Here is a 22,117-nt window from a genome sequence, read left to right as displayed (position 1 = left end):
GCATGTTGGGCCTCACCCGTCTCTGGGCTTCACTCTTCATCCATAGAGTAAGGTTGAACTGGTTGAACTGATTTATGAGGACCTTTCTGGTGCCAAAGTTCTATATAGCATCCAGGCTGTTCGCAAAGGAACATATCACTGTTCTGAAGGCCTCTCAGATCCTATTTTCTCTTTGTATTTATGCACCAGAAAATGACAGATGGCGAGACCTGGATAGAAAATGCCCTCTTCAGATTGACCAGCCGAGCGCCAGCATCTGGGAATGTCTGCCTGAAAAGTGTCAGGATGGCTCCCTGTGGCACCAGGAGGCGGTGACTGCCTGTGCAGTGACCAGCCTAATCAAAGACCTCAGCATAAGCGACCAGAACGGGAACCCCTCAGCTCCTCCCAGCAAACGCCAATGCCGGTCACTATCCTTCTCTGATGAGATGACCAGTTGCCGGACGTCATGGCGGCCCTTGGGGTCCAAAGTCTGGACTCCTGTGGAGAAGAGAAGATGCTACAGTGGGGGCAGCGTCCAGCGCTACTCCAATGGTGTCAGCCCCATGCAGCGGAGCTCTAGCTTCAGCCTCCCTGCCCGGGCCAATGGGCTCTCCTCACCTTGCCACCAGTCAAGCCTGCACCACCGATTTGGGGGACAGCCCTGCCAAGGAGCACCAGGCTCAGCCCCCTCTGGACAGGCGGGAGATGCCTGGAGCCCAGACCCACACCCTGTGGGAGGGGGCCGACTGGACCTGCAGCGGTCCCTCTCTTGCTCACACGAGCAGTTTTCCTTCCCAGAATACTGTCCTCCCTCAGCCAACAGCACACCTGCCTCAACGCCAGAGCTGGCAAGACGCTCCAGTGGGCTTGCTCGCAGCCGCTCCCAGCCGTGTGTCCTTAATGACAAGAAGATCGGTGTGAAACGGCGGCGTCCGGACGAAGTGCAGGAGCAAAGACCTTCTCTAGACCTTGCCAAGATGGCACAGGTAAGTACCTCAGTGTCCTAGAAGAGGCTTCCAGGAGCACCTCACTGTTCTCTGGGATTCTGGTCCTGGTCCAGTCAGTTAAGTACACAGTGACACTTTCAGAAATGTTCAAGGATCAGTTTCCTTAAACATATTCTCCAAAAAAATGACTTTAGGGTTTTTGGTTTTTTTTTTTTTTTTTTTTTTTTTTTTTTTGGTTTTAAGTACTTGGTTCTCTCCATTTAAATTGAGGTGTGCTCTTTCCCTGTTAAGCTCATTGCTAGTGGAACAGGAGTAGACAGATGGTGAGAGGCAGGCATTGGCTAGGAATCCAATGTGACCAAACACTAATTAATCTTCTTCTAGCCCTTTGCTAGTACCTCCTCTTCTGGAACCCACACACCAGTGTTCAGTATCACTTGGATTATGCTGATCCCTAGATCAGGGCCATGAATGATGACTTTAGAGAAGGTGGGAAGTGATTGCTCTCTTTGATTAGACTGTCAAACATTGAGACTACCAAGAAACTGGTAGTCCGCAACTGTCACTAGCACTGGTTGTAGGAGGGGCCGTTCCCATGTGCTCCTGTTCCTCTGCCTTTGTCCCTCTTGGAGGCCAGCCTCGTGCTAACACTTGTCTTGGGTACTGATCTGAATAAGATGAGTTTGGAGTCAGACACCATCATCAGGATAGTGTTAGAGCCTGAGGGGTGGCTGCATTTGGTTCTTGCTATGGAAGTCATAGGATGGCCCTTGTGATTAATAAACCCTAGGATGGGTGGCTGTGCTGGGTAAAACATGGTACTACTGGCTCCATGACCATCTGGGAGAGCCTCTTGCTCAATACAATTATTTGGTTTGAGGAAATGAGGATCTGCTTGCTAGTAAGAGAGTGTCTCAGCAGACTTGGCCAAGCTCTTCAGACATGGCCAGAGCCAGGGCAGGCAGGCTCATGGTGTCTGTTCTGCATCAGGCAGGTGTAACCAACAAGCAATCTTTGGTTCCCCATACTGTCATGCTCCGCCCTCCCCTTCCCCAGGGGAGCCTTCATCCTACAGCAGACTCTCCATGGAGCTGCCTTGTATTTCTTTAATTCTCCAAGCCTATCAGGCCCACTGAAGACAAGGTGCAGGTGCCTGTATCCGAGGTGGCCACAGAGTCCATAATTTCGAGCCACCTTTACATATGAGCCCAGCTCATGTCCAAAACAACTGGGGACAAGTTGGTGATGTGCTTGTGCCACCCCTGTGCTCATGGGTCAGCATGGGACAGAGCTCCTGCCTCCTTCCATGTCCGGCTTTCATGACTTCTGTCTTGGCTCCAAGAGAGGCCTTTCCTTCTTCCTGTGTGGCAGACCTTTCTGACTTGCTCACTGGATAGTAACTGAACATGTGTTGGCTACCAAGAGGAATTTTCCATCTCCAGATAGACTGAAACAGGTTGAAGGGGGATAGCATTGGGTGACCCCTGAAGGAGACACTGAGCCCCGAGTTCTGGGCACAATGCGCAGCCTCAGTTGCCTTTTTAATGTCGAGCATGTTTTCTTAGTGAATAAGCTGGAAAGGTAATAAAACCAGCTTTACATGTGTTATTAGATTTCACTAGCCACAAGCTGGAATAACACCGCTGCATCACTGAAGACATTTTCTGGTCTCACCGGCGTAGAACTATTTAAAAATATATTGCTCAGTGGGGTTGTGCCTGAATGTATGGATTGCCTCATTAGTTCCAGGCAAGCCTCCAAGATCCAGGAAGGTGCACTGAAGTCTGAGAAGGCCACCCTGGTTCAGCCTGTCTGCTGTGGCTGGCTGCTTGGCTGTGAGTAGTAGGTGGGACAAGGCACAGGGAAAGGAGAGGGTTCCCTGGGAATGTGTACTGTATCGTCAGAAGTCAGGTCCTGAGGATGGAGTTTGTGAATCCTGGTCCATGTCCCACTAAGTACCTACCTCTGGCCATCCCTCTCTCCATAGGGCTGTGTGGTTCTGCCTGCTTTGGCTCCCTATGTGGTAATTTATGGTCTCAGGAGGTGGGTGGGCCTTACTTATCCAGTCCTGATAACCAGGTCTGAGACAATCCTTATGTGATTGTAAAGAGTTCTGGTTTAGGGACCTGGAAAGATGGCTCAGTGATTAAGTGCATTTGCTGTTCTTTCAAAGGACATGGGTTGGCTTCCGCACCCACATGGTGGCTCAATACTGCCATAACTAGTTCTAAGAGATCTGATATCATCTTCTGGCCTCGAGGGCCCCCAGGCATGCTTGTAATGCACATATATACATCCAGGCAAAACACTCAGATGCATTTTCTAAAAGTCCTAGACTCAGCCAGGACATTGTTGGGCCCTGGGCCGGGTTCCTATCAGGCAGGCATGTCACTGGTGTCCAAAGATCCCACAGTGCCAGAAGACAGTTGTGGCTAGTGTCCTCTGGGTGCTGCGACTTCACTGGAGGTTTGCAGCTGCTAAGCGGAGTGCAAGGTCTGGCTGTCTGTGAGGGAGACCCCATAGGTGGGATTCCAAACCTCTGGGATAGGCTTGGCCCCAGGGTTGGTGCAGCCCTTTCTTCCTTGAGCTGCCTCCCAAACTGTTTCATAGGTCTTTGGTCTTGGTTCATAAGTTCGCTGTACGTATTCTTGTGGAGGAACCTCTTTGCACGTGGCTTTCTAAGACCAGGTGTATGAACACTTTAGATAAAGGCACAAAGTGCCTTTTTGGTTAGACCTTTGGAGCAGCTGGGTGTTCTAATAAACCAATTCCCTTGAGGGGCCAACTGGGGCCCAGGGCAGACCCTGAGGGTGTGTGAACTCTTTGGGCTTCCCTTTGGCTTTTACGCAGCTGGTGGGAGCCAGAACGCTCTGACTTGCAATAGAAAAGGAGGCCCATCAGGAGCCAGACAGCAGGAGAGTGCAAAGAGCTCTGAGATCCCAACTCTGTAGCCCCAGTCCTCATTGCCCCTGGGTTTAGCAGGAGCACATGCCATGGGCACAAGGTCTCTTGTAGAAGTCCATGTTATGTCAAGGCTCATCTATTACAACCTCATGAGGGTACAGAGGCTCTGCTGGTTCCCAGGCCTGCCAGACCTTTCTGGATGGAGTAGTCGCTCCTGCGCCTTTATCTAGAGGTGCTAAAAAACCAGAAGTCCTAGAGAAAAGCATTATGATGCTGGATCCCTACGCAGTTTCCTTAACATTGTTATGTAGCAAGTCCACAACCAACATAGGACTGTGGGGGAAATTGGGGAGACAACCAGTTCTTTAATTTGTGCTAACGTTTGAATGTTCAAGTGTGTGTGTGTGTGTGTGTGTGTGTGTGTGTGTGTGTGTGTGTGTGCTCTATAATCTGGAGGATGCTTTTGATAGCTGTGGGGTTTTTTTTTTAAATGAGTGAGTTTATTAGTATATAGCAAAGCAAGATAAAAGCATAAATAGCCAGTGGCAGACAGATAGACAGAAAACACCAAGTCAGGGAGGCAGCTAGCAGGAGTTTCTGCTTATCTCTCTTGATAAGTGTCTGACTTCCCATTCCCACCACAGGCACCTTTATATCGTGGGATAAGGGATGGTAATGCTGTTGGAAATGGTTCACCTTCTAGTTGTTCTAAAGGATATAATGTTTTTACTCTTGTGTTATTTTTCTGCTTGTTTTGTTTTGTTTTTCCTGGTCACTGAGCTGGGGCCCAGGGAGACCATCCACAGACAAGCCATCTTGGAGAACACAGCTTGAAACACACTTTATTAGGTCTGAAAGTGGGGGAGTAGCCCCACTTCCCAGGCAGCTTTTCAGCAAGCTCAAACAGCACCTTACAGTTTACTAATATAATGTACATTATAGTGTGCATATCTTTCTGTATATATATCTAACTATAGTTTTTGTATGAACACTTGTGTATGTCTCTGTACAAGCACGCACACAACACCCATATTACCCAGTATACTGTCTCGTGCATGGTGTGTGCTGACAAGCACAGTTCACCATTGTCCTTGCTAGGGCGAGAGACGGGGTGTGAGCAATTGCAGGGGCAGGTCTGAGGTACATGAGCTGAGTGTTCCAGAGGTGCAGTCCGTCTTCTAGTATAGAAACTGCTTTTTTGCTTTGTCCAGTCCTAGTGCACTTTCCGTCCTAGCTGCTTACCACTGCTTGTTTGTTCATCCTCTTACCTCACTCCTTTCCCTTTACACGGTAAGGAGGTAGTCTGCTGGCCATCAGCATGCCTGCTTAACTCCATGTTGAGAGCCAAGGGTAATGAAATGGTGACAGAATAGGATTTACCTCCCTCCACAGGAAGTTGGCCATCTATAAGCATTCACCTCCCATGCCCAGCAAGCACTCTTGCAACAAGGGCTGAAATATCCCTGGAGCCTACAGCCACCCCCTCTCCTGCCATATCTCTGGGGCACAGCTGTCTTAGCCAGCAGTGGTGGCCCTTATCCCTTTCAGCAATGAAGATGAAATTGCAGTAAAAAATTGCTTCCTGATTGTCTTAGCTTATGTTGCCTTAAAATCCTGATGTTAAGATTGTGGCCAGGGATGCCAGATGAGGCTACAGGCAACACGGCTGGCTGGATCCTGAGTGAAGAAGGTTGAATGCAGTAAGGAGAGCCCCGGAAGGGAGACTCTATCCTCCCTGTATTTTTAGTTGTGGCCTCTGCTCTGTGATGTGAGCTGTTCAAAGGCAGCATGTGAGCCCATATGATCCAGGCCTGCCTGAGTCTGGTCTTGTGGATCTCCTCTCATACTTTCCTCCTCAAGTGGTCTTCTGAGGCCTGTGGTGTTCTGTGAAGCCACAGCCTCCTGTTTGTATGATGCCAGTGCACAGCAGTGAGAACAGAGCTGGTCTGAGCATGAGAGCTGCCTAGAGGCAGGACTTTCCCTGGCATGGACAGTAACTGCTTCATTGAGACCTGGCCTGACCACCAAACATTGCTTCTCTCTCAGCAAGTCCCAAGTTGTGCAGTACCATTTAGACACGGATCATGCGTGTGAGCAAAGGCTTCAGAAAAGCAACAATTAATAAGATTACTCATGAATGCCATGCCCCTGGGTGCTGTGTTTTTAACTCCAGGCCGGTCAGTTTGAAAGAGAAAACAAATTGTATTTTTCAACAGAGCTTCAAACAGAGGCAAGACATTCACGGGGAGGGCTCAGGACGCCGAAACAGAGGTTTGATTGATTGCAGCTGCCCACACACTGCACCCTCAAGCTCCTTGAGGAGGCCCCAGAACAGGCAGCAACTGTTGTGTTAGCAGATGTTTGAGAAACTCATGAAAGCTGGCTGGGGTGCTGTGGGGCAGGAAGGAGCACGAGGTAGAAATCAGCATGCTGGCATATGGTAGGGGAGCCACTGAGAGCTTGGGTCCTGCATATGAGCTCAGAGATCCTGGCGGAGTAGGGCCACAGGGCTGGCTGACGGGCTGCTTTTGCAGTCAGCAGGGGTCATAGCAGATGCTCAGTGATAACTCCTGGCTCTTTGCTGGGCAGTCTCCCTTGGATGAAGCTCCTTCCAGCCAGCCTTCCCTTTACTCTGTGTACCAGTGGAGCTACCTGTAACAGGGGACAGTGGCCCTTCTAGTTGGCATGTGGAGTGGCTCTTCATGCTGCTGGACTCGGCAGTTGTGGGTCAGCCTTCCATTTTCTTGGCCAGATCCCTAGCTGCAGGCCTGGCTGGCCTAAGCCATTGCAGCTTTCTCTTATCTCCTCTGTCAGTGTCCAGTGCCTCACCCATCGCTTTACCTATTGCCTTGGCCCCTCGTCAGCCTTGCTGCTGAGGTGGGAAGCTATACTGATGATAGGGAAAGGAATTTAGAGATGGAACATATACAGCATGGAATGCAAATTGTATTGGAATGAAAGAAGTGCTGGAGGAAGACAAAACCCATTAGACATGGAATGGTTCTTCAGGAGGGCTGGACCCCAACAGAGGGCCTGGATTCTTGGGGTTTGTGGATGCTGAGCAGTGGCTGCTCTGGGCACAGAAAGCTAACATGACTTCTACCCTGCCCTTGACAGCCATTGCTAACAAACCACAGTCTGTTCAGGGGAGCTCAGAAGAGGCCATCTTAGCAGCCACTGCTGCCCATTCAGTGTTTGAGCATTGTCTGCTTCTCCTGTGCTGGTTTAGCCCCTCACTGGTGGATATGGCTGTTAGCATGTGGTTGAGTCAGACACTTGCCCAAAGCCATAGAGTGAGTTGGGAAGGCTGGAACCTGTCATGCTTGGGCTCCAGTGAGCCCCCTTCTCCCTCCTCCTGGCCTTTGCCAGTGACTGATCCTCGTGGGGTATAAATGCAAACTTTGAAGTCAGGCAAGACAGGACACACCTGCCTCTGAGAGAGAAGGAAGGCCATGTACCCCAATCCTGCCATTTCTTATCTGAATTGGGCACTTCTTGGCCCCTCTGTGTCTGTAAAATAGAACTACTGTTGCTTTTCTGTGGAGAATAGAGAGAAGTTATGTCCTGTGGATCTAGCATGTAGTTTTGAAATGAACACAGCCTCACAGAAAAGAAAGGTGAGGGCCTGTAGAAATGGCATAGTGGTTAAGAGTGCACGCCGTGCAGAGCCCAGCGCCCGTGTAGGGAGCCGAGTGTGGTCTTGTGCACCTGTCACTTCAGTTGGGTGGGGGAGGAAGCAGAGACTGGGAGATCACTGGGCTGTGTTGGCTGCCAGCCTAGCTGAAAAAAATAATGAAGCGGAGGCCTGGAAAAGATGGCCCAGTGGTTAAAAACACTTGTTCTTGCCAAGGACCTCAGTTTGATTCCCAGCACCCACCCAGTGGCTCACAATTGTCTATAACTCAAATTCCAGGGGGTTCAGCACCCTCTGCTGACCTCCCTGGGCACCAGGCATGCACGAGACGTGTGCGCAAAACACTCACACACATAAATCAATCAATCAAAGCCATAAAAAATAAATAAAAATGAGGTGGAAAGTGATAGAGGAGGGCACTCAGTGCCTTTCTCTGCCCTGCACACTCACACATGTATACGTCCTCGCACACACGTGCATGTATACCTCACACACATGAATATGCATACATTTTAAGGATAAGAAATTGCAACAAGAAAAGGATGCAGCTGAAGAGCCTGCAGCTTTTCTGCTTTGCTCAGTGGTCAGCTCCCCAGCATACCTACTCTGCAGCTCTGGTCAACCTGCTGGGCTTGTGCTGTTGGTAGGCCAAGTCCTGCCAGCTATGTAGCAGGCTGGGACAGGAACACTTGTCACATGGCCTTCCTTCTCTCTCAGAGGCAGGTGTGTCCATGGTACCACTCAACCTTGATGGGGGAATCTGTGCCTCAGGAAAACCCTCTTCAGACACCTGTATCCTTTCTTGTCCCAAGTCTCCATCCTTGGGTTATATAAGCAGTCTACTGAAGGTCACCCAGACCAGGGCCCAGTGTTGACATAACAGCTTTGATCTCCTGGGGAAGAGAGAAAATAGGAGTTCCCCTGGGAATATGCCAGCGAGGCAGCTTCACATGCCATTTGGTGATTTTCCATGCCTCACTTGAGAGGCAGTGGCTCTCTGGGGCTCCGGGACTCCCGGGAGTGAGTGCCTGTTCTTCCCTAGGGCAGTTCCCAGATGAGAGCCCTTGGAGCTTCTTGACCAGACTTGGAGTACCTTTGGCTTACCAGATCTGCATGGTGCTGTCATAGAGCCATGGGATCTCTGTCTTCCAGGGGCCGCAGTGTTTGGGCAGAAGGAAAACAGCCTTTCCAGTTAAGATCTCAGCACTCCCCAGGGCAGCTCCAGACCAGCCAGAGGAGGCCACTGTAGGAAAGGCCTATGGGCCATTGTTACTAGTGCATGACTAGTTCACCACCCAGATCCCTGAGAGGAGTTGCTAGAGCAGTGGTTCTCAACCTGTGGGTCGTGACCCTTGGGGTTAGATGACCCTTCCACATGGGGTCTCATAGCAGATATCCTGCATATCAGATATCTACAGTACGATTCCTAATAATAACAAAGTTACAGTTATGAAGTAGAAAAAAAAGTAATTTTATGGTTGGGGTCACCACAACATAAGAAATTAAAAGGTATTAAAAGGTTACAGCATTAGGACGGTTGAGAACCACTGTCCTAGAGAAATCCCCATGTTATTCCTAGGTTGCTGATGAAGTAAGAGATTGTATGAACTGAAGCAATGAGGCAGCAGAGGCAGTAGGGAGACAGGACCTGCTTCCTTCTGGAGCCTTTGATCTGGGGCAGCCTAGGTCTGTATCCTGGGTGATTTATGTGTCCTTTCCATACCTTAGTATCCCTGTCTAGGAGGCAGGGAATGGCTAGGGAGGTATGGAGAGGCAGATCCTTGGTCCCACTGACCAGTCATCCCAGGCGATGACTGGGTCCCACTAGCTAGTCATCAGTGGGCCTCAAGTCCCAGTGAGAGAACCAGTCTCAAAAAGAAAAGTAGAGTAGATAAGCAGGGCATGGTGGTGCATGCTTTTAATCTCAGTGCCCCAGAGGCAAGCAGACCTCTGTGTTCAAGACCAGCCTGATCTCCTTAGTGACTTCTAGGACAGCCAAGACTATGTAGAGAGAGACCCTGACTCATCCTACTCTCCCAACCCCCAATAGAGTATTGCCCTGAGGAGTGCTGAGATGGCTCTTGAGAAACGACATCCAAGATTGACCTCTGGCCTCCACACACGTGTACACGTGTTTGCACACCTACATACATGCATTTAGCTTTTATTCTTCACACAGGGTGGAAGGATTCAAGGGTTTGAAACCCAGAAGCAACAGAAGCCCTAAAAATGTCTCTGGACTGTGATGAGCAGTATGGCCGAAGGGACCTGGGGAAGTCAGGGTGGGCAGCGAACATGCTGATTTGTATTCAGGCTCCAGAAGCATGCCAGCGGCAGGACCCACCCCAGTGAGAGTATTGCTCTTGGCCTCCAGCTTCTCAGTGTAGACCTCACCGGGCGGAGTCAGTCACCCTAACTTTCCCACCATCACCACTTCTGTTAGAATATTGTTTAAAGTTTCCTGATTATAAGTCCCTCTGATTGAATTTGCATGCTTACTTTGTCTCTTCTTTTTTTATGTATGGACCATGTGTGAGAATGCAGGCACCTGCAAGCCAGAAGTTCATGAGATCAGAAGACAACCTCTACCTTGTTTGAAACCAGCCCTCTGTTGCTTTTTTAGTGTGTATGCCAGGCTGTTTGGCCAGTGAGCTCCTAGAAAGTCTTCTGTCCTCCCCTCCTGTCTTCTTGCATGAGCATTGTGAAGTGCAGAAACTCACACTCCGCATTTATCTATGACATGGATTGTTTTAGGTCCTCAGGCTTGCATAGCAAGTGTTTCTACCCTCTGGACTATCTCCCCAGCCCACATGTTTCTTCTTGCACATTTCTTAGCAAAAATGAAGACTGGTGGTTCATCAAATGTCCGTAGAGCCACCTCATCCTATCCTTGTCCATTAGAGGCTGGGTTCCCTATCCCAGTGTCCAGGCTCAGAGCTGGAGGAGGCCTGGGCTGGCCTCGGGCCACAGGAGGGTTCTTTCATGGTTTTGAATGCTTGTCATGCTAGATCTCCTCTCAGCTGTGCCGTATCTGGTCCACTTAACAACAGCTGGGGCAGCATCTCCTGAGAAAAGGAGGGGGGTGTCCATGGTGGCCCATTTGGGCTCCACATAATTCTGAGTAAACCTCAGTGGACTTAGGAATGCAGGGAGGAGGGCACTGGACATGTAGAAGGGAGTTTGGCCTTTTTCATCTACTCCTAATCCCTCGAAGGACATCAGAATAATGCCTTCCCTAAAGAATAACCAGGCCCTTAGCAGCATGGTGCCAACAGGGCTGGGAAAGCCTCAGCCAGAACCAGAGAAGGAAGCACAGAGATGTCCTTGAGATGACATAAGGTTGATGGCCCAGAGCTGAGCATGGCTGTGCCATTGACTAGACCTGCAGGCTGCTGTTCCGTGTGGCTGCTGCTCAGGTATTTTGGGATGTGGTCCTCTGCCACCCCAAGCACCGCATGGGCAGCCTCTCCCTGTTGACAGGGGGCAATTCATCCAGAACATTCTGTAGCTTCAGCCATCAGCCTTAATCCTCTCTTGTGCAGCTTCTGGCCTCTGTGGAGAACTAAGGAAAACCACCACCACATATAAGATCTAGTTCTCTGCTGCAGTTCCCTCACCACAGGGCTTGATCTGACTCAAGCCCTGTTAAGTATGGGCTAATTGCTCTTTATGGCCACACTATCGACAATGTGTGCCCTTTGAAAGACTAGAACTCTTGGTTAGTCCTTTTGGGAATGGAGAAGGGTGGCTTTAAAAGAAAAATCTTTTTAGAAAACAAAAGGAATGTTCAGTCCTACAATATAATACAACTCCCAGAGGCTTCCTTTGTAAGCAATGATGTCACATTCGTGCCTATCTCTAAAGGTCATCAGGCCCCGGTTCTGCCCTAATACTGTGCAAAGCCATATCACGCATCTGCCATCCGAGGAGCAGGTGCAGAGACAGCTGTCCCTTGCCAGAGTGTGTAGGGGAGTGTGGCTTGCCTCTTGGATCAGCCAGAGCCTGGCCAGGACAAACCATCTACTGGGTTCAAGGAAGTCAGTGAAAGTATGTGTAACTAGCTTTTGGAAGAACCAACATCTCAGAGAAGCAACTGCAGGAAGCTGCTCCCTACAGCCCTTCCGGAGGCTTGGCAGCCTACAGTCTGAAGGCTCCACAGCTGGCCAGGCCTGAAGCAAGGGGAGGGGGATGAGGGGGATGAGTGTTCTAGAAGAACAGCATGCCGAAGCAGCTGCTGAGAATGGAGCAGACTGCTCTGGTGGGGTCACATATGTTTGGGTGACTGTACCAGCACAGGAAATGGTCAGGAGAGGCAGCTCTCTTCCTGCAGCCGCCGTTTGCCTGTCTCTCTTTAGCTGAAATTGGATGCCGTGGGTGTCAGTTCTTTCCTCCCACCATAGGTGCCCAGGATCAAGCTCAGATCATCAGGTTTGGCACCAGATGCCTTTCCCAACACTGAGCCATCTCACTATTCCTCCGCCTTTTTTCTTTTTCTTTTTCTTTTTTCTTTTTTTTTTTTTGGCAGTGTTAGGTCTGCTCTCTAGGGATGTTGGGCACCAGCACATGAGAGGAACCTGGCAAGACCAGACAAATATTCTTGAACTTGATGGGGTCATTTTTTGAGCCCTGAGAAATGTGAATGTTGAAAGAATGGATAATGGCCCCAAAGAGCAGGTAGAGCCCCAAGCCATGTTCCAGGATTCCAGGAAGGGCACTAAGGTTCTGGACAAGCCTGTGTTGATTGGCTGCTGGTGGGCAGCTCTAGGAGTCCACTCAGAAGGGGGAGGGGGGTGTTCCATGTAATCAAGTTGTTCCCTTTCTAAAGTGAAGAGGCGGTTTCTTGGGCAAGTAGGATTCAAGTCTTGTGAGATTCTTGGTGCCCACATCTGTGGGAACCTGGAACTGGGACTGTAGCTGGAGACCATCGTAGCCTCATTTTGGATTTGACCCCTCTGTCAGCTCATTTTAGCCTCATAGTGTTCCTGTGAGCTGTCTAGTGGTAGATGTGCTGGGGCCCAGAGGTGTTCTATATACCTTGCTCAAGAGACCTTGGAAACTTGGCCCAGAGCCTCCCAGATTGGTAGGAGGAGGTGAGTTCAAGGTCTTCATATACCCAGCAGGCTTGAGGCAGATAACTCTGATTTCTACAAAGTCCCTGGGTGGGAGCGGAGGGAGATGTGGGGAAATGGTGGAGGGGGGAGCTGCTACCAGGCACTCTGGAAGAGTATGAAACTTAGACTAGATTAAGATCTTAGCAAACCTTTGTCAGATGCCTGAAGCGGCCACAGAAAGCTTCTGCTCACCGTAGGCTGCCAGTTCTCCCACCAGCACTTAGCATTGCTCAGTCATTTGATAGACATTTGGAATTTGGCCTGGACCCCAGGCCTGCCACATCAGAATCTGTATTTGAACTCAGTCATCCTAGCTTTTGAAAGGACTTGGGATGTAGACAGTCTCCTCTATGGGAAGTCACTCTGGTTTATTTTTGGCCACACACAGCTCATCTATGGGTTCTTCTTGTACCTGGGCCTGGTGGGGGTGGTTTCTGAGTTAGTGCCTTACCTGGCCAACCTTACTACAGTGCCATCTCTGTCCTTTCTTTGACTTGGGTTGCCTACCTGGTCATCCCTCTGCCACTGTCCTTTCTTCCCAGGAATGAGGAGGACATGGTTCATTTTGGGAACCTTTAGTATCTACTATCTTAGGTCCTACCCACTGAAACTCTGATCAACATATGTAGCAGAGTGACGACAGCTTCTCTTCCCCTCAGGCCTTGAGCAGGGACTTTACATATGTGTCCTCTACCCAACAATGCCCTGCAGGACAGGGATGAGGCTGCAGAACGGGTTAGCTTACCAAACCCCTTCTTCCTGACACTGTTTCAGAAAGAAGCTTTGACATCCACAGCATGAATGCCAGGCTAGCCCAGGTCAGCTGCAAGGGAGAAGACAGGTGGAGGCTTGTGGGTGACTTGTAGCCTTTGGGGACCCTAATCATATGACACTCAGGGACAGGGCTAGGGAACAGGTCCAGATACCGGGTGATCCTTTCCAATTTCTTTGACAGTTTTTTACTTGGTCTTTGCTTGTTAGTGAGATCAATGGTGATGGTGTCACGAGACATGTCAGGAGACGCTCCTCAGCTGTGTGACAGATGTGACTGTTTCTCTGCTCCCTGAACTCTTGAGGGCCCGTGTCTATAACAGAGAAGTGCTAGTGGTTTATTGGTTACTTATTTGAGATGAATGAATGAATGAACGAACGAACGAGCTAATGAAGTGAGGCAAAGGCCTGGTTTCTTGATGGACAAGTCAGCTGCTGCGTCAGTGATACTCAATGACAAGGGTCACTCCTGGGCATAGGCAACACAGGTAGTTAGTTGCATGGTATTGTCCCTAAAACAGCTCCTTGCTGTTTTACACAAGAGACTAGAGTTTAGAATCATGGCCCTAATCATGAGGCCAGGAGTTTCTCCAACACTGTGGAACTCCCAAGGGTGTGCTGATTGCACTCCCAGTCACATGGCCTAGGCAGGGTTCAGGGTGCCAGAGCTTCTCTGGGGGGACACAGAAGACTCCCGGGGTAAAGACCTCCAAGTGGTCAGGCTGAGGGCTAGGTCTGCAGTCCTGGGATGGCAGCTGGGGGCTCACACTCTAGACTCTACTGCACCAACGTTAGAGTTGTCTAGACATTCTGAGGTGACAGTTGTCATCATTCAGGATGAAGTAGGTCTAAAATTGGATTATTACTGAAATTTGAGACTTAAGTTTCAGTCAGTGACAGAGTGGGACACTGGAGGTAGTCTTGATAAAGCCTAGCAGCCCCCAGAAGGGGCAGACACTTAAGAGGGTAGGGTAGAAGAAATGAAGGGCTCCATCTGTCTCACCTGCACCTTACTAATTGTCCCATTCTGGAAGCCTAGAGAAACCCAGTGGCACAGGAGGGACCATGAGGACCGCCTCACCATGGAGCAGGCCCCCAGGAGCACTCACAGGGCATGAAGCCCAGTGCCTCTGGCTCTGTTCGGGGGCCCAGCACACTACCTTTCGATGCTTTGAGAAACAGGGGCATTTTGTGGGACTTTGAAAACATAACTTCCAGGGACAGTGACAGCTCTCACCCCAGACTTTCCAGATGAAGAGTCTGATCATGGAATGAATTTTTATTTATACACAACAGTACCTCTAATGCATTTACCACCTGCAACTTTCCTTTCCTGTTGTAACAGCAGGACTGAGTCCTGATGAGATTGGGGCATTCCAACAGGAGCCCCACAGCCTGCAGAGCTTTAGTATCTACTGTCTGGTTCCTGAGCCCAGCACCTCAGTTTCCCTGTTTAGAAAGAAACTGGACTATGTGGCAACCTCTCCCCCAAAGCTGGTCTTTGAAAGGACTCAGGACAATTATCTTGGTGGTCAGAAATGTGGCAGTGATGTGCATCAGGTGGCCCGCCGCATGGTTGCCTTCAGCTCGGTCTCGCTCTGAGCTGGCTCCCATGAGGCCATTCCTGTGCTCCCAGAGTGGCAAATAAGAATGCCGCTGGGTCAGGAGCTGCGGATAAAGGGGCACCTAGGCACCCTGCCTTAGGATGAACTGCCTATGCTGCCTCTTGGTGTACAAAAGCCCATGTTTCCACAGTGGCTTGAAGTATTAGCTGGGCTGCTTGTCCAGTCCTGCAGTGTGTTTTCCAGGCCGCCCTTGAGTCTTTGCCATGCTTGAGAAAGTGTGGGCCAGAGCAGGGAGTGCTCATTTCCTCTGCTTTCACTCCCTTCCTCCTGTCCCTCGAAGAATTTTGGTGGGACTGTGCCACTCAATATGGTGGAACAAAACCCAGATGGCCAGGTTAGCGCTGGGATTCTCATCATTCAAAGCTCTGGAAAATGCTCCTGGGCTGGGGACCTAGGAGTTTCCCTGCCAGCCTGATGTATTCTTTGACTAAGGTGGACAACCAGCTCGGAAGTTGCTAGAGGACATTAATTTGTGGGAAAAAATAACTTGGCCCTGAAAGGTGGTTTTGTAGCTGCTTTGTAAAAATAAGGGCGGGGATGGTTGGCTCCAACATTTAAAAGCCTCATGTGGCTGCGGTTTTATCCTGTGCCCCACCTCAAGCTCAGTGAATAGAGGCCCATTCCTGGTTGAAACTGCGGCAGCCAGTCCAGAGCCAGGAGTGCTGATCAGGGTCCGGAGCATCGCCAGGGACCCAGGAATGAAGTAGGAAAGTTCTGAGCATAGACATCATGGGTGTTGGCTCAGGCTTGTTTTGAGCTGGTGAATGATGAGGACACGTGGAACAACAGTGCAAAACTAGTCTTGAGTGGCACCCCTCCCCTCCCATGCCCCCAGTCTCCTCCCTGGCCCCTTAGAGCAGCTGTGCAGGGGAGAGGGGTGGCAATCTACTCAGACTTTGAAGATGAGAGTGACAGGGATTGCAGTTTCCCAAAGGGAGTTAGTTTCCAAGGCTAGAATGTTCCATCCTTTAGGTTCCCATTGTGTAGCAGACACTGGGACTGGTGCGGGCTTTAACCTCTGTTTCTTCCTGGGAAAGGGGTATATAAGCAGTTAGCTGAAATGAGTGAAGCACATTCGAAACTAAGGCACCCAGAACGTTCTAGGGGTCCCTGAGAAAGGATGAGGTGGTAACAGTGGAGTAGCGGATGCTACAGAAGCGCTCACGAGGAACATTGTCCTGAATACCATGTGCAGACTGGCCTGCTGATCTTTGCTTTAGCCCTAATGCACATATGGCTGTTGGCACAGGAGGTCACCGCCAAGGATGAAAGTACAGAGACTCCATGAGATGGCTTACTAGAAGCCAGCTGTTGGTCCTGGCTGGTGTGGAGTTTGAACTCAGGGCAGGTGTCTGAGAATCTCTGCTGACTCTGGGTAGTACAGCCATCTGAGGATTGGAGGAGTTGAGGATCCAGTGGTTGGAGAAGGCCTTGTAGCAGAGTGAGTATGTGGGGATGGAACTGAGGAGCGAAGCCTTTTAGTCAAGGCGTGGCACTTCCTGCCCAGGTTGCTAGGATGAAGGGCAGGTACTCTGCCAAGGTGCCAGTGGTATCTGCCCATTCTCAGGAATGCAGTCTGCATCAGTTAGAGTGTTGCCAGGGATGGACACATGGCAGTGTGCAGGAAGTGGCACATGACTTGGAACCTCTAAAGAGATGACCCACAGCCATTTGGCGGTACAGCATCCTGAATAATGGCCAATGTTTTCTTCAGCTTGATGTCTAGCAAAGCGCATGTCCACCCCTACCCCAGTTCTTTTGGCCATCTTCTCCTTGCACAGGCCTGTCTGCTGGGTGAGGCTATACGCAGACTTGTTTTTCATTGAAAAGAACATCACCTGTTATGACCCAGACTCTGCCAGAGTGTCCAATTGGTTCTGCAGTCTTAGCATTTATGGTTAGCCTGACCTACATACCATCCTAGCTGCTTTTGGTGGCCAAGGAGGAAAAGGGCAGGTTGGAAGGAGCCTGCAGCTGAGAATAGGCTTGGAGCACCGTTGTTGGAACAGGTAGAACTGGTGTGTATGCAGCTGTGGGGCTTTGACAAGACATTGAACTTCCCTGGGCCTCTGCTGCCTCAGCTGTAAAACATAGGTTAAAAACAAGTGGCCCATTCATTGCGTATGCTAACATTCTGGTATATCAGCTTGAGTGATTTCCAAGTGGATATGCTGATGCATGCATACAGTCCCAAACCTCATAAAGCTAAAGAGTTAATCCTAGCCAATATAATGAGACCCTGTCTGAGGAGAAAAAAGAAATAGGAATTTCTTGGTTTGTTATTTACTGTTGTTCTTAGGTACAAAGTACACGTGTAAGAAGCTTAAATTTCAAAAGGTTTTAAAAAGACATTGTGAAGTGTAAAGCACAGAATATGAAATTTTTCCAAAGCCACAAAAGTGGCCCTGTTTCAGGGCTTAAGGTGGACTCCTGCCATTCTTTTTCTAAACAACTGTAATATTGAATGGAGACCCTAGATGCCCCCTTTAGCTCCAGGAGTCCATTGACTCCACAGATTCAAGAACTGATTTTAAATTGTCTGCAGATGCCATGGAGCAAGATGAGAAATAAAAGGTTGTTCCTCAAAAGGAGAAAATGAAATAACAACCAAATAAACAAAGCGAAGTGCTTAGTACCCGGTTTTTACTCTGAAAATTAAGGTACAGAGTTTTTGATTTTTTGAAATATATTTTCAAGGATTTATTAATTCTTAGTGATACATACATGTATGAGAGAGAAAGTGTGTGCCACATGTGTACAGGTGCCTACAGAAGCCCAAAGAGGCTGTCAGATACCCTGAAGCTGGAGTTGAGGTAGTTGTGAGCCACTTGATGTAGGTGCTGGGAGCCAGTCTTAAGTCCTCTGCAAAAGCAGTTTTTGTAACCACTGAGCTCACATCTCTCCAGCCCCAGTGCAAAAAGAGTTGAATTCCTTTAGGCTGTTCAGGTTAAGCTCTATGAACTCGTTGATGTTGTTGTACCCTTGTTTGCAGCATTTCTCCTTCCTCTTTAACTCCATACTCCAACTCCAACAGAACATGTCATGTGTTCTTTAATCAACTCTATTATCCATTCAGAAGGGCTGCATTTGCTGGCTGTATTGAGAATGGCTTCACCAGATGTTTGCAGCTCATCCATGAAATAGAGTAGTTTCCACATTCATTTCTTCACCAGGACTCTGCACAACCAACTAGACAGTGTCTATAGTTGTCATGGTTTCTTTGCACAAACTGCAATGAGTCACTTTCTCTGAGCTAGCTCTTCCGTTATAACTATGCTGCCTCGGAACACAGTCTTTGGAATGGGTAGAGCTGGTGTGTATGTGTCCTTTCCATTGCAATGCTCCCTGAGACCATTGGCCCACAAGCATTCAGGGCTTGTAGGTCCATAATCCCTGCTATGTCTCCACACTGCCACACTTTAGCTGGACTTGTGTTTTATGAGTTGGCCTCGTCATACTCACCTTTCATGTCTCTCCCTGGGTCCTAGAACCTGCTCCAGCAGGCAGAATCTAGGTATACTCTTGGATTCCTTTGTCCTTAGGAGGGACCTATTTAAGTTCTCTGCCACCCATTTAATCTATTTCTTTGGGATGAGAAAGCATAACCCATCCTCCCCTCTCAGTGGATTCATCTGGGGAAGATCTGTCTGATGCAGATCATATACGTGTAGGCATTCTGGATCTGGTGTACAGCTGGATAGCTGAGGGCCCTGCTCTCTGCAAGCATCTGTCTGGTATGGATAAACAATAAACAACAAAGACAATCATGTCAGACAGTGTTGTTGTGAAGATAAGAAACATGGGTGATAAGATAGAGATGGTGGGCATAGAAACAGAAGGCCTTTCCATTAAGGGTGGCATGAGGAACGTCCAGAGGCTGGTAGCAGCTTACCATGGCTCCCCATGGTAGCTAGCCAAGAAGAGGAACTGGTTGTCCACTTATGCTAGCTGGACTCCCTTAAGAACTGGGAGGCTCCTGCCTGATCTAGCCCCTGCTGCTAGCAAGTGGTCACCTGGGCTCTGAGGACTCATCTCTTATAGTGACCCACTTGTGAGATGTCTTCCTGGATCCCAACAGTGTGGTTCTTTCTCTTCCTCAGCAGTGTCTGATCATCTTGAGAAAGTGAGGTCAGGTGATGAAGTGTCAGTTTCAGGAGCCTGTGGTTTTCTGACAGCCAGTTTCTGATAATCCACTCGAATGGGTCTTGGTGCCAGCCCTGAATTTACATGGGCTCACTAGGCCTTCTAGTCATCTGTGTGGTGTGATAAGGTATCACTGTGGGAGTAGCCCTGGGGTTTGAATGGAGAGATAAGGTAACTGTGTCTAGAGTCTAGCCATATCACCTGAATGTGACAGAAGTATCCAGTGTGGTGTGAACTTACATATTGTTTCTAGACTGGACCTGAGGAGGTAGTTCTGGACTCTGGAGCCCTGAGCACAGTTCCCATCAGCCGATGTAAAAATCCCAGAAGCTCAAGGCCTGTGTGACCTGTGGCCCCCATGGACCAATTGTTGTTTTAAGAACTGTGGTCCACATTAGCCTCGAGTGTTGGCACAGCATAATCATCATGCCATTCCTGCCTGTCTTGCTTTTCAAAAACACTGGTGGCCTTGTGTGAACTGACTCCACCAGGCTCCTGAGGCCAAATGTGAGTAGTGTTACACAGTAGTGTGACACACAGGGCCTCCCTACCTTTCTCTTGGGTGGCTGCCTCCCAGCCCCAGGGACTTGACTGGGAGAAGGACAGTCAAAAGCCTGTGCTCCGTGCTACCCCATCCTCAGAGCTTTTCATGTCCACATCATACAGAGGAGTGGGATCTTGTGCCACCAGGCAGTATCAGGTTTGGAAGGAGCAGCCCTCCAGCACTAGAGTTGACTTTCTAGCCTAGCCATTAGTTCCAGAGTGACCCCTGTTCATGCCCACCAAAAAGGCACGGGGTTGATGAGTCAGAAACAGGTTCTCTTTCAGTGACTACAAGGGGTTTGGCTTTGCCTCCGTGCTGGAGTACAACTGCTATGTTCTGTCATCTGCCTCACTGCTGCTCCTTTAGCTGGTTGACACAGAAACTGTCCTCCGAAGGGAGGTTGGGGATGGGCCCTCCACGTCTGGTACAGCTGAGACATATGCTTAGAGTCCCATTGTTTCCCACTGTCCACCATACTGAAGAACTTCACTTTCACAGCCATTGGTAAAGGCAGAGAGTCTAGAAAACAGAAATCCACTCCAATGTAAATGGGTTTCTGTCAGATAACCCTCATCTTTTAAAGGGCTGGTAGCAAGGGGGTGTGCTTGATGCGGGAGGAAGGTGGGGCATTTTTGCACTGGGAAATAGGCCATAAATGGATCATCTACAAAAGCACCGGTTTTCCTCCTGGCATGGCTCACATGGACATCACAAGGAAGCAGAGAATGGGAGCCCAGTAGGCCCAGGCTTAGATCTCAGCCTCACCCCTCTAGCCAGGTGTACACTCAGTGCCCTCATGCTTTACCTTTATTTTGAGGTGAGCTCTCATGAAGTGTCAGGTAGCTCAAGAAGGCCTTGCATTCACTGTGTAGCCAAGTCTGGCCTTGAGCTTCTGCTTCTTCTGCTTCTATGGGTATGTGCAACTGTGCATGACTTTGTTGTTTTTTTGTTTTTTTTTTTTCCTTTCCTCAAAGTGGGGACAATAATAACTTGTCTCATGGGGTTGGTATAAAGACTACGTGCCAGAGGGTGCAAATAACCTACCACATCTGGCCAGTGGACAAGAGTTGCTGTTGTCACCATCATCATCTCTGTCCCATGATGCTTCATTGCCTTCCTCTAGCACAGAGTCCAGAGCCTCTGAAGGCTCAGGCTTGGGCAGGACTCAGGGTGGCAGATACCCATCCTCTTAGGAGCTAGTAACATGGGCTATCTGCTCACTATGGCTTCTTCATCTTTGGCCTCCTCCAACTGGTAAAAAGTCCTTTCTTATAGGGAAAGGCCTGTTTCCTTAGCTCTTATCCTGAGAGTAGCGCAGAGCCTACAGTATGATAAAATTAACCAATACTTAAATTATATTACTAAAAATAAAATATTCTGCTTCCATTAGGGAGAAAAGTTGTCTGGTAGGCAATTATGTCTTCTCTGTGTGTCGCCCAATCATCTTGTTATAACTTTAACTCCTGATGCTATAAATACCTTAGTAGATTTCTGGAGACCTGAGAACACAGAGAGGGGAGCTAGCCTGGGACGGAGAGGGCAAGGGCTCACTCCTAGCCCTATTGTTCTGTAGCTGCAGGACCCTAAGCCAGTTATTAATCTAGACCTCCGTTTCTTATCTACAAAATGGGAATAATAGTGCCTGCCTTCTAGAGGAGTGCATGGCACAGCTACATGCATTTGGTATCCGCTAAAGGAATGAAAGCCATATTCCCCACAGTGGCCCAGAGACCAGGGATGGCGTCACTCCAAGGTCTGGGGAGGGCACACTCCTGTCGCAAATCCTGCCATCTCCCACATGGATGTTGTTCACAGCGGGCATCCTGCAGTTGCGCGAAGGCCAACTGTGGACTACACCCTGGGGGACAATCTGCCAGCTGAAGCAACTGCTAACTGATGTGGCAGGTGGGTCAGGACTGCACTCTGGCCTTCCCACCACTGTGCTCATGCCTGGCAGATAGCCTCACAGGAATGTCTCCACCCATCTCCATTCTGCTTATTCACCTCAGGGAGAAAAGGGACCAAGCATGCTCAAGCATAGCACATGAGGCATTCATGAGACTGTAGGAAAGTGTGAGACTTCCAAATGATCAGGGCTGGTTTTCTTAGGCCCAGATTTGAGGTTGGAAGAAAGTACAGAAGAGTCCTGCTGGAGCCCATCATCCTTATGGCTCAAAGGGGCACGTCGTCTGTCATTGTGTACCTGAGGAAACCAAGTCCCAGAGAGGTCAGGCTCTCTGCCCAAGAGCACTATGATCTAGCACTGTGCCTGGGCAGCAACAAGATCTGCCTTCTTCCTGGCACTCTCCCAGCTGGTCCTCTGCCACTTCTGCAAATTGAGAGGACACCCTCATATTCATCTCTCCCACTGGTTCCATCCTGTCTCCTCTGCCTGAGTGACTCCTGTCTTCCTGAGCCTGAGTGACTTGTCACAGCTTTCCCCTGGCCTCCAGTGA

The 22,117-nt window shown here is 49.4% G+C and overlaps 1 protein-coding gene across 3 annotated transcripts in view; it reads left to right on the top strand.

Moving 5' to 3' along the window:
* The window catches only part of Fam53b (family with sequence similarity 53 member B), a 66,834-nt gene that overhangs the window by 19,480 nt on the left and 25,237 nt on the right, over window positions 1-22,117 (top strand). For all 3 annotated transcript variants that reach the window (XM_055608817.1, XM_055608818.1, XM_055608819.1), the window contains one exon: window positions 190-968. In XM_055608817.1, the coding sequence (XP_055464792.1) occupies window positions 190-968 (779 nt within the window). The remainder of the gene's footprint in view (window positions 1-189; window positions 969-22,117) is intronic.

The sequence above is a fragment of the Psammomys obesus genome, unplaced genomic scaffold, assembly GCF_907164565.1.
Source record: "Psammomys obesus unplaced genomic scaffold, mPsaObe1.curated_primary_1811, whole genome shotgun sequence".
In the NCBI taxonomy this organism is placed as follows: domain Eukaryota; kingdom Metazoa; phylum Chordata; class Mammalia; order Rodentia; family Muridae; genus Psammomys; species Psammomys obesus.
Note: the sequence above shows the minus strand (reverse complement) of the source record. Positions and strands in the feature narration are given on the sequence as shown.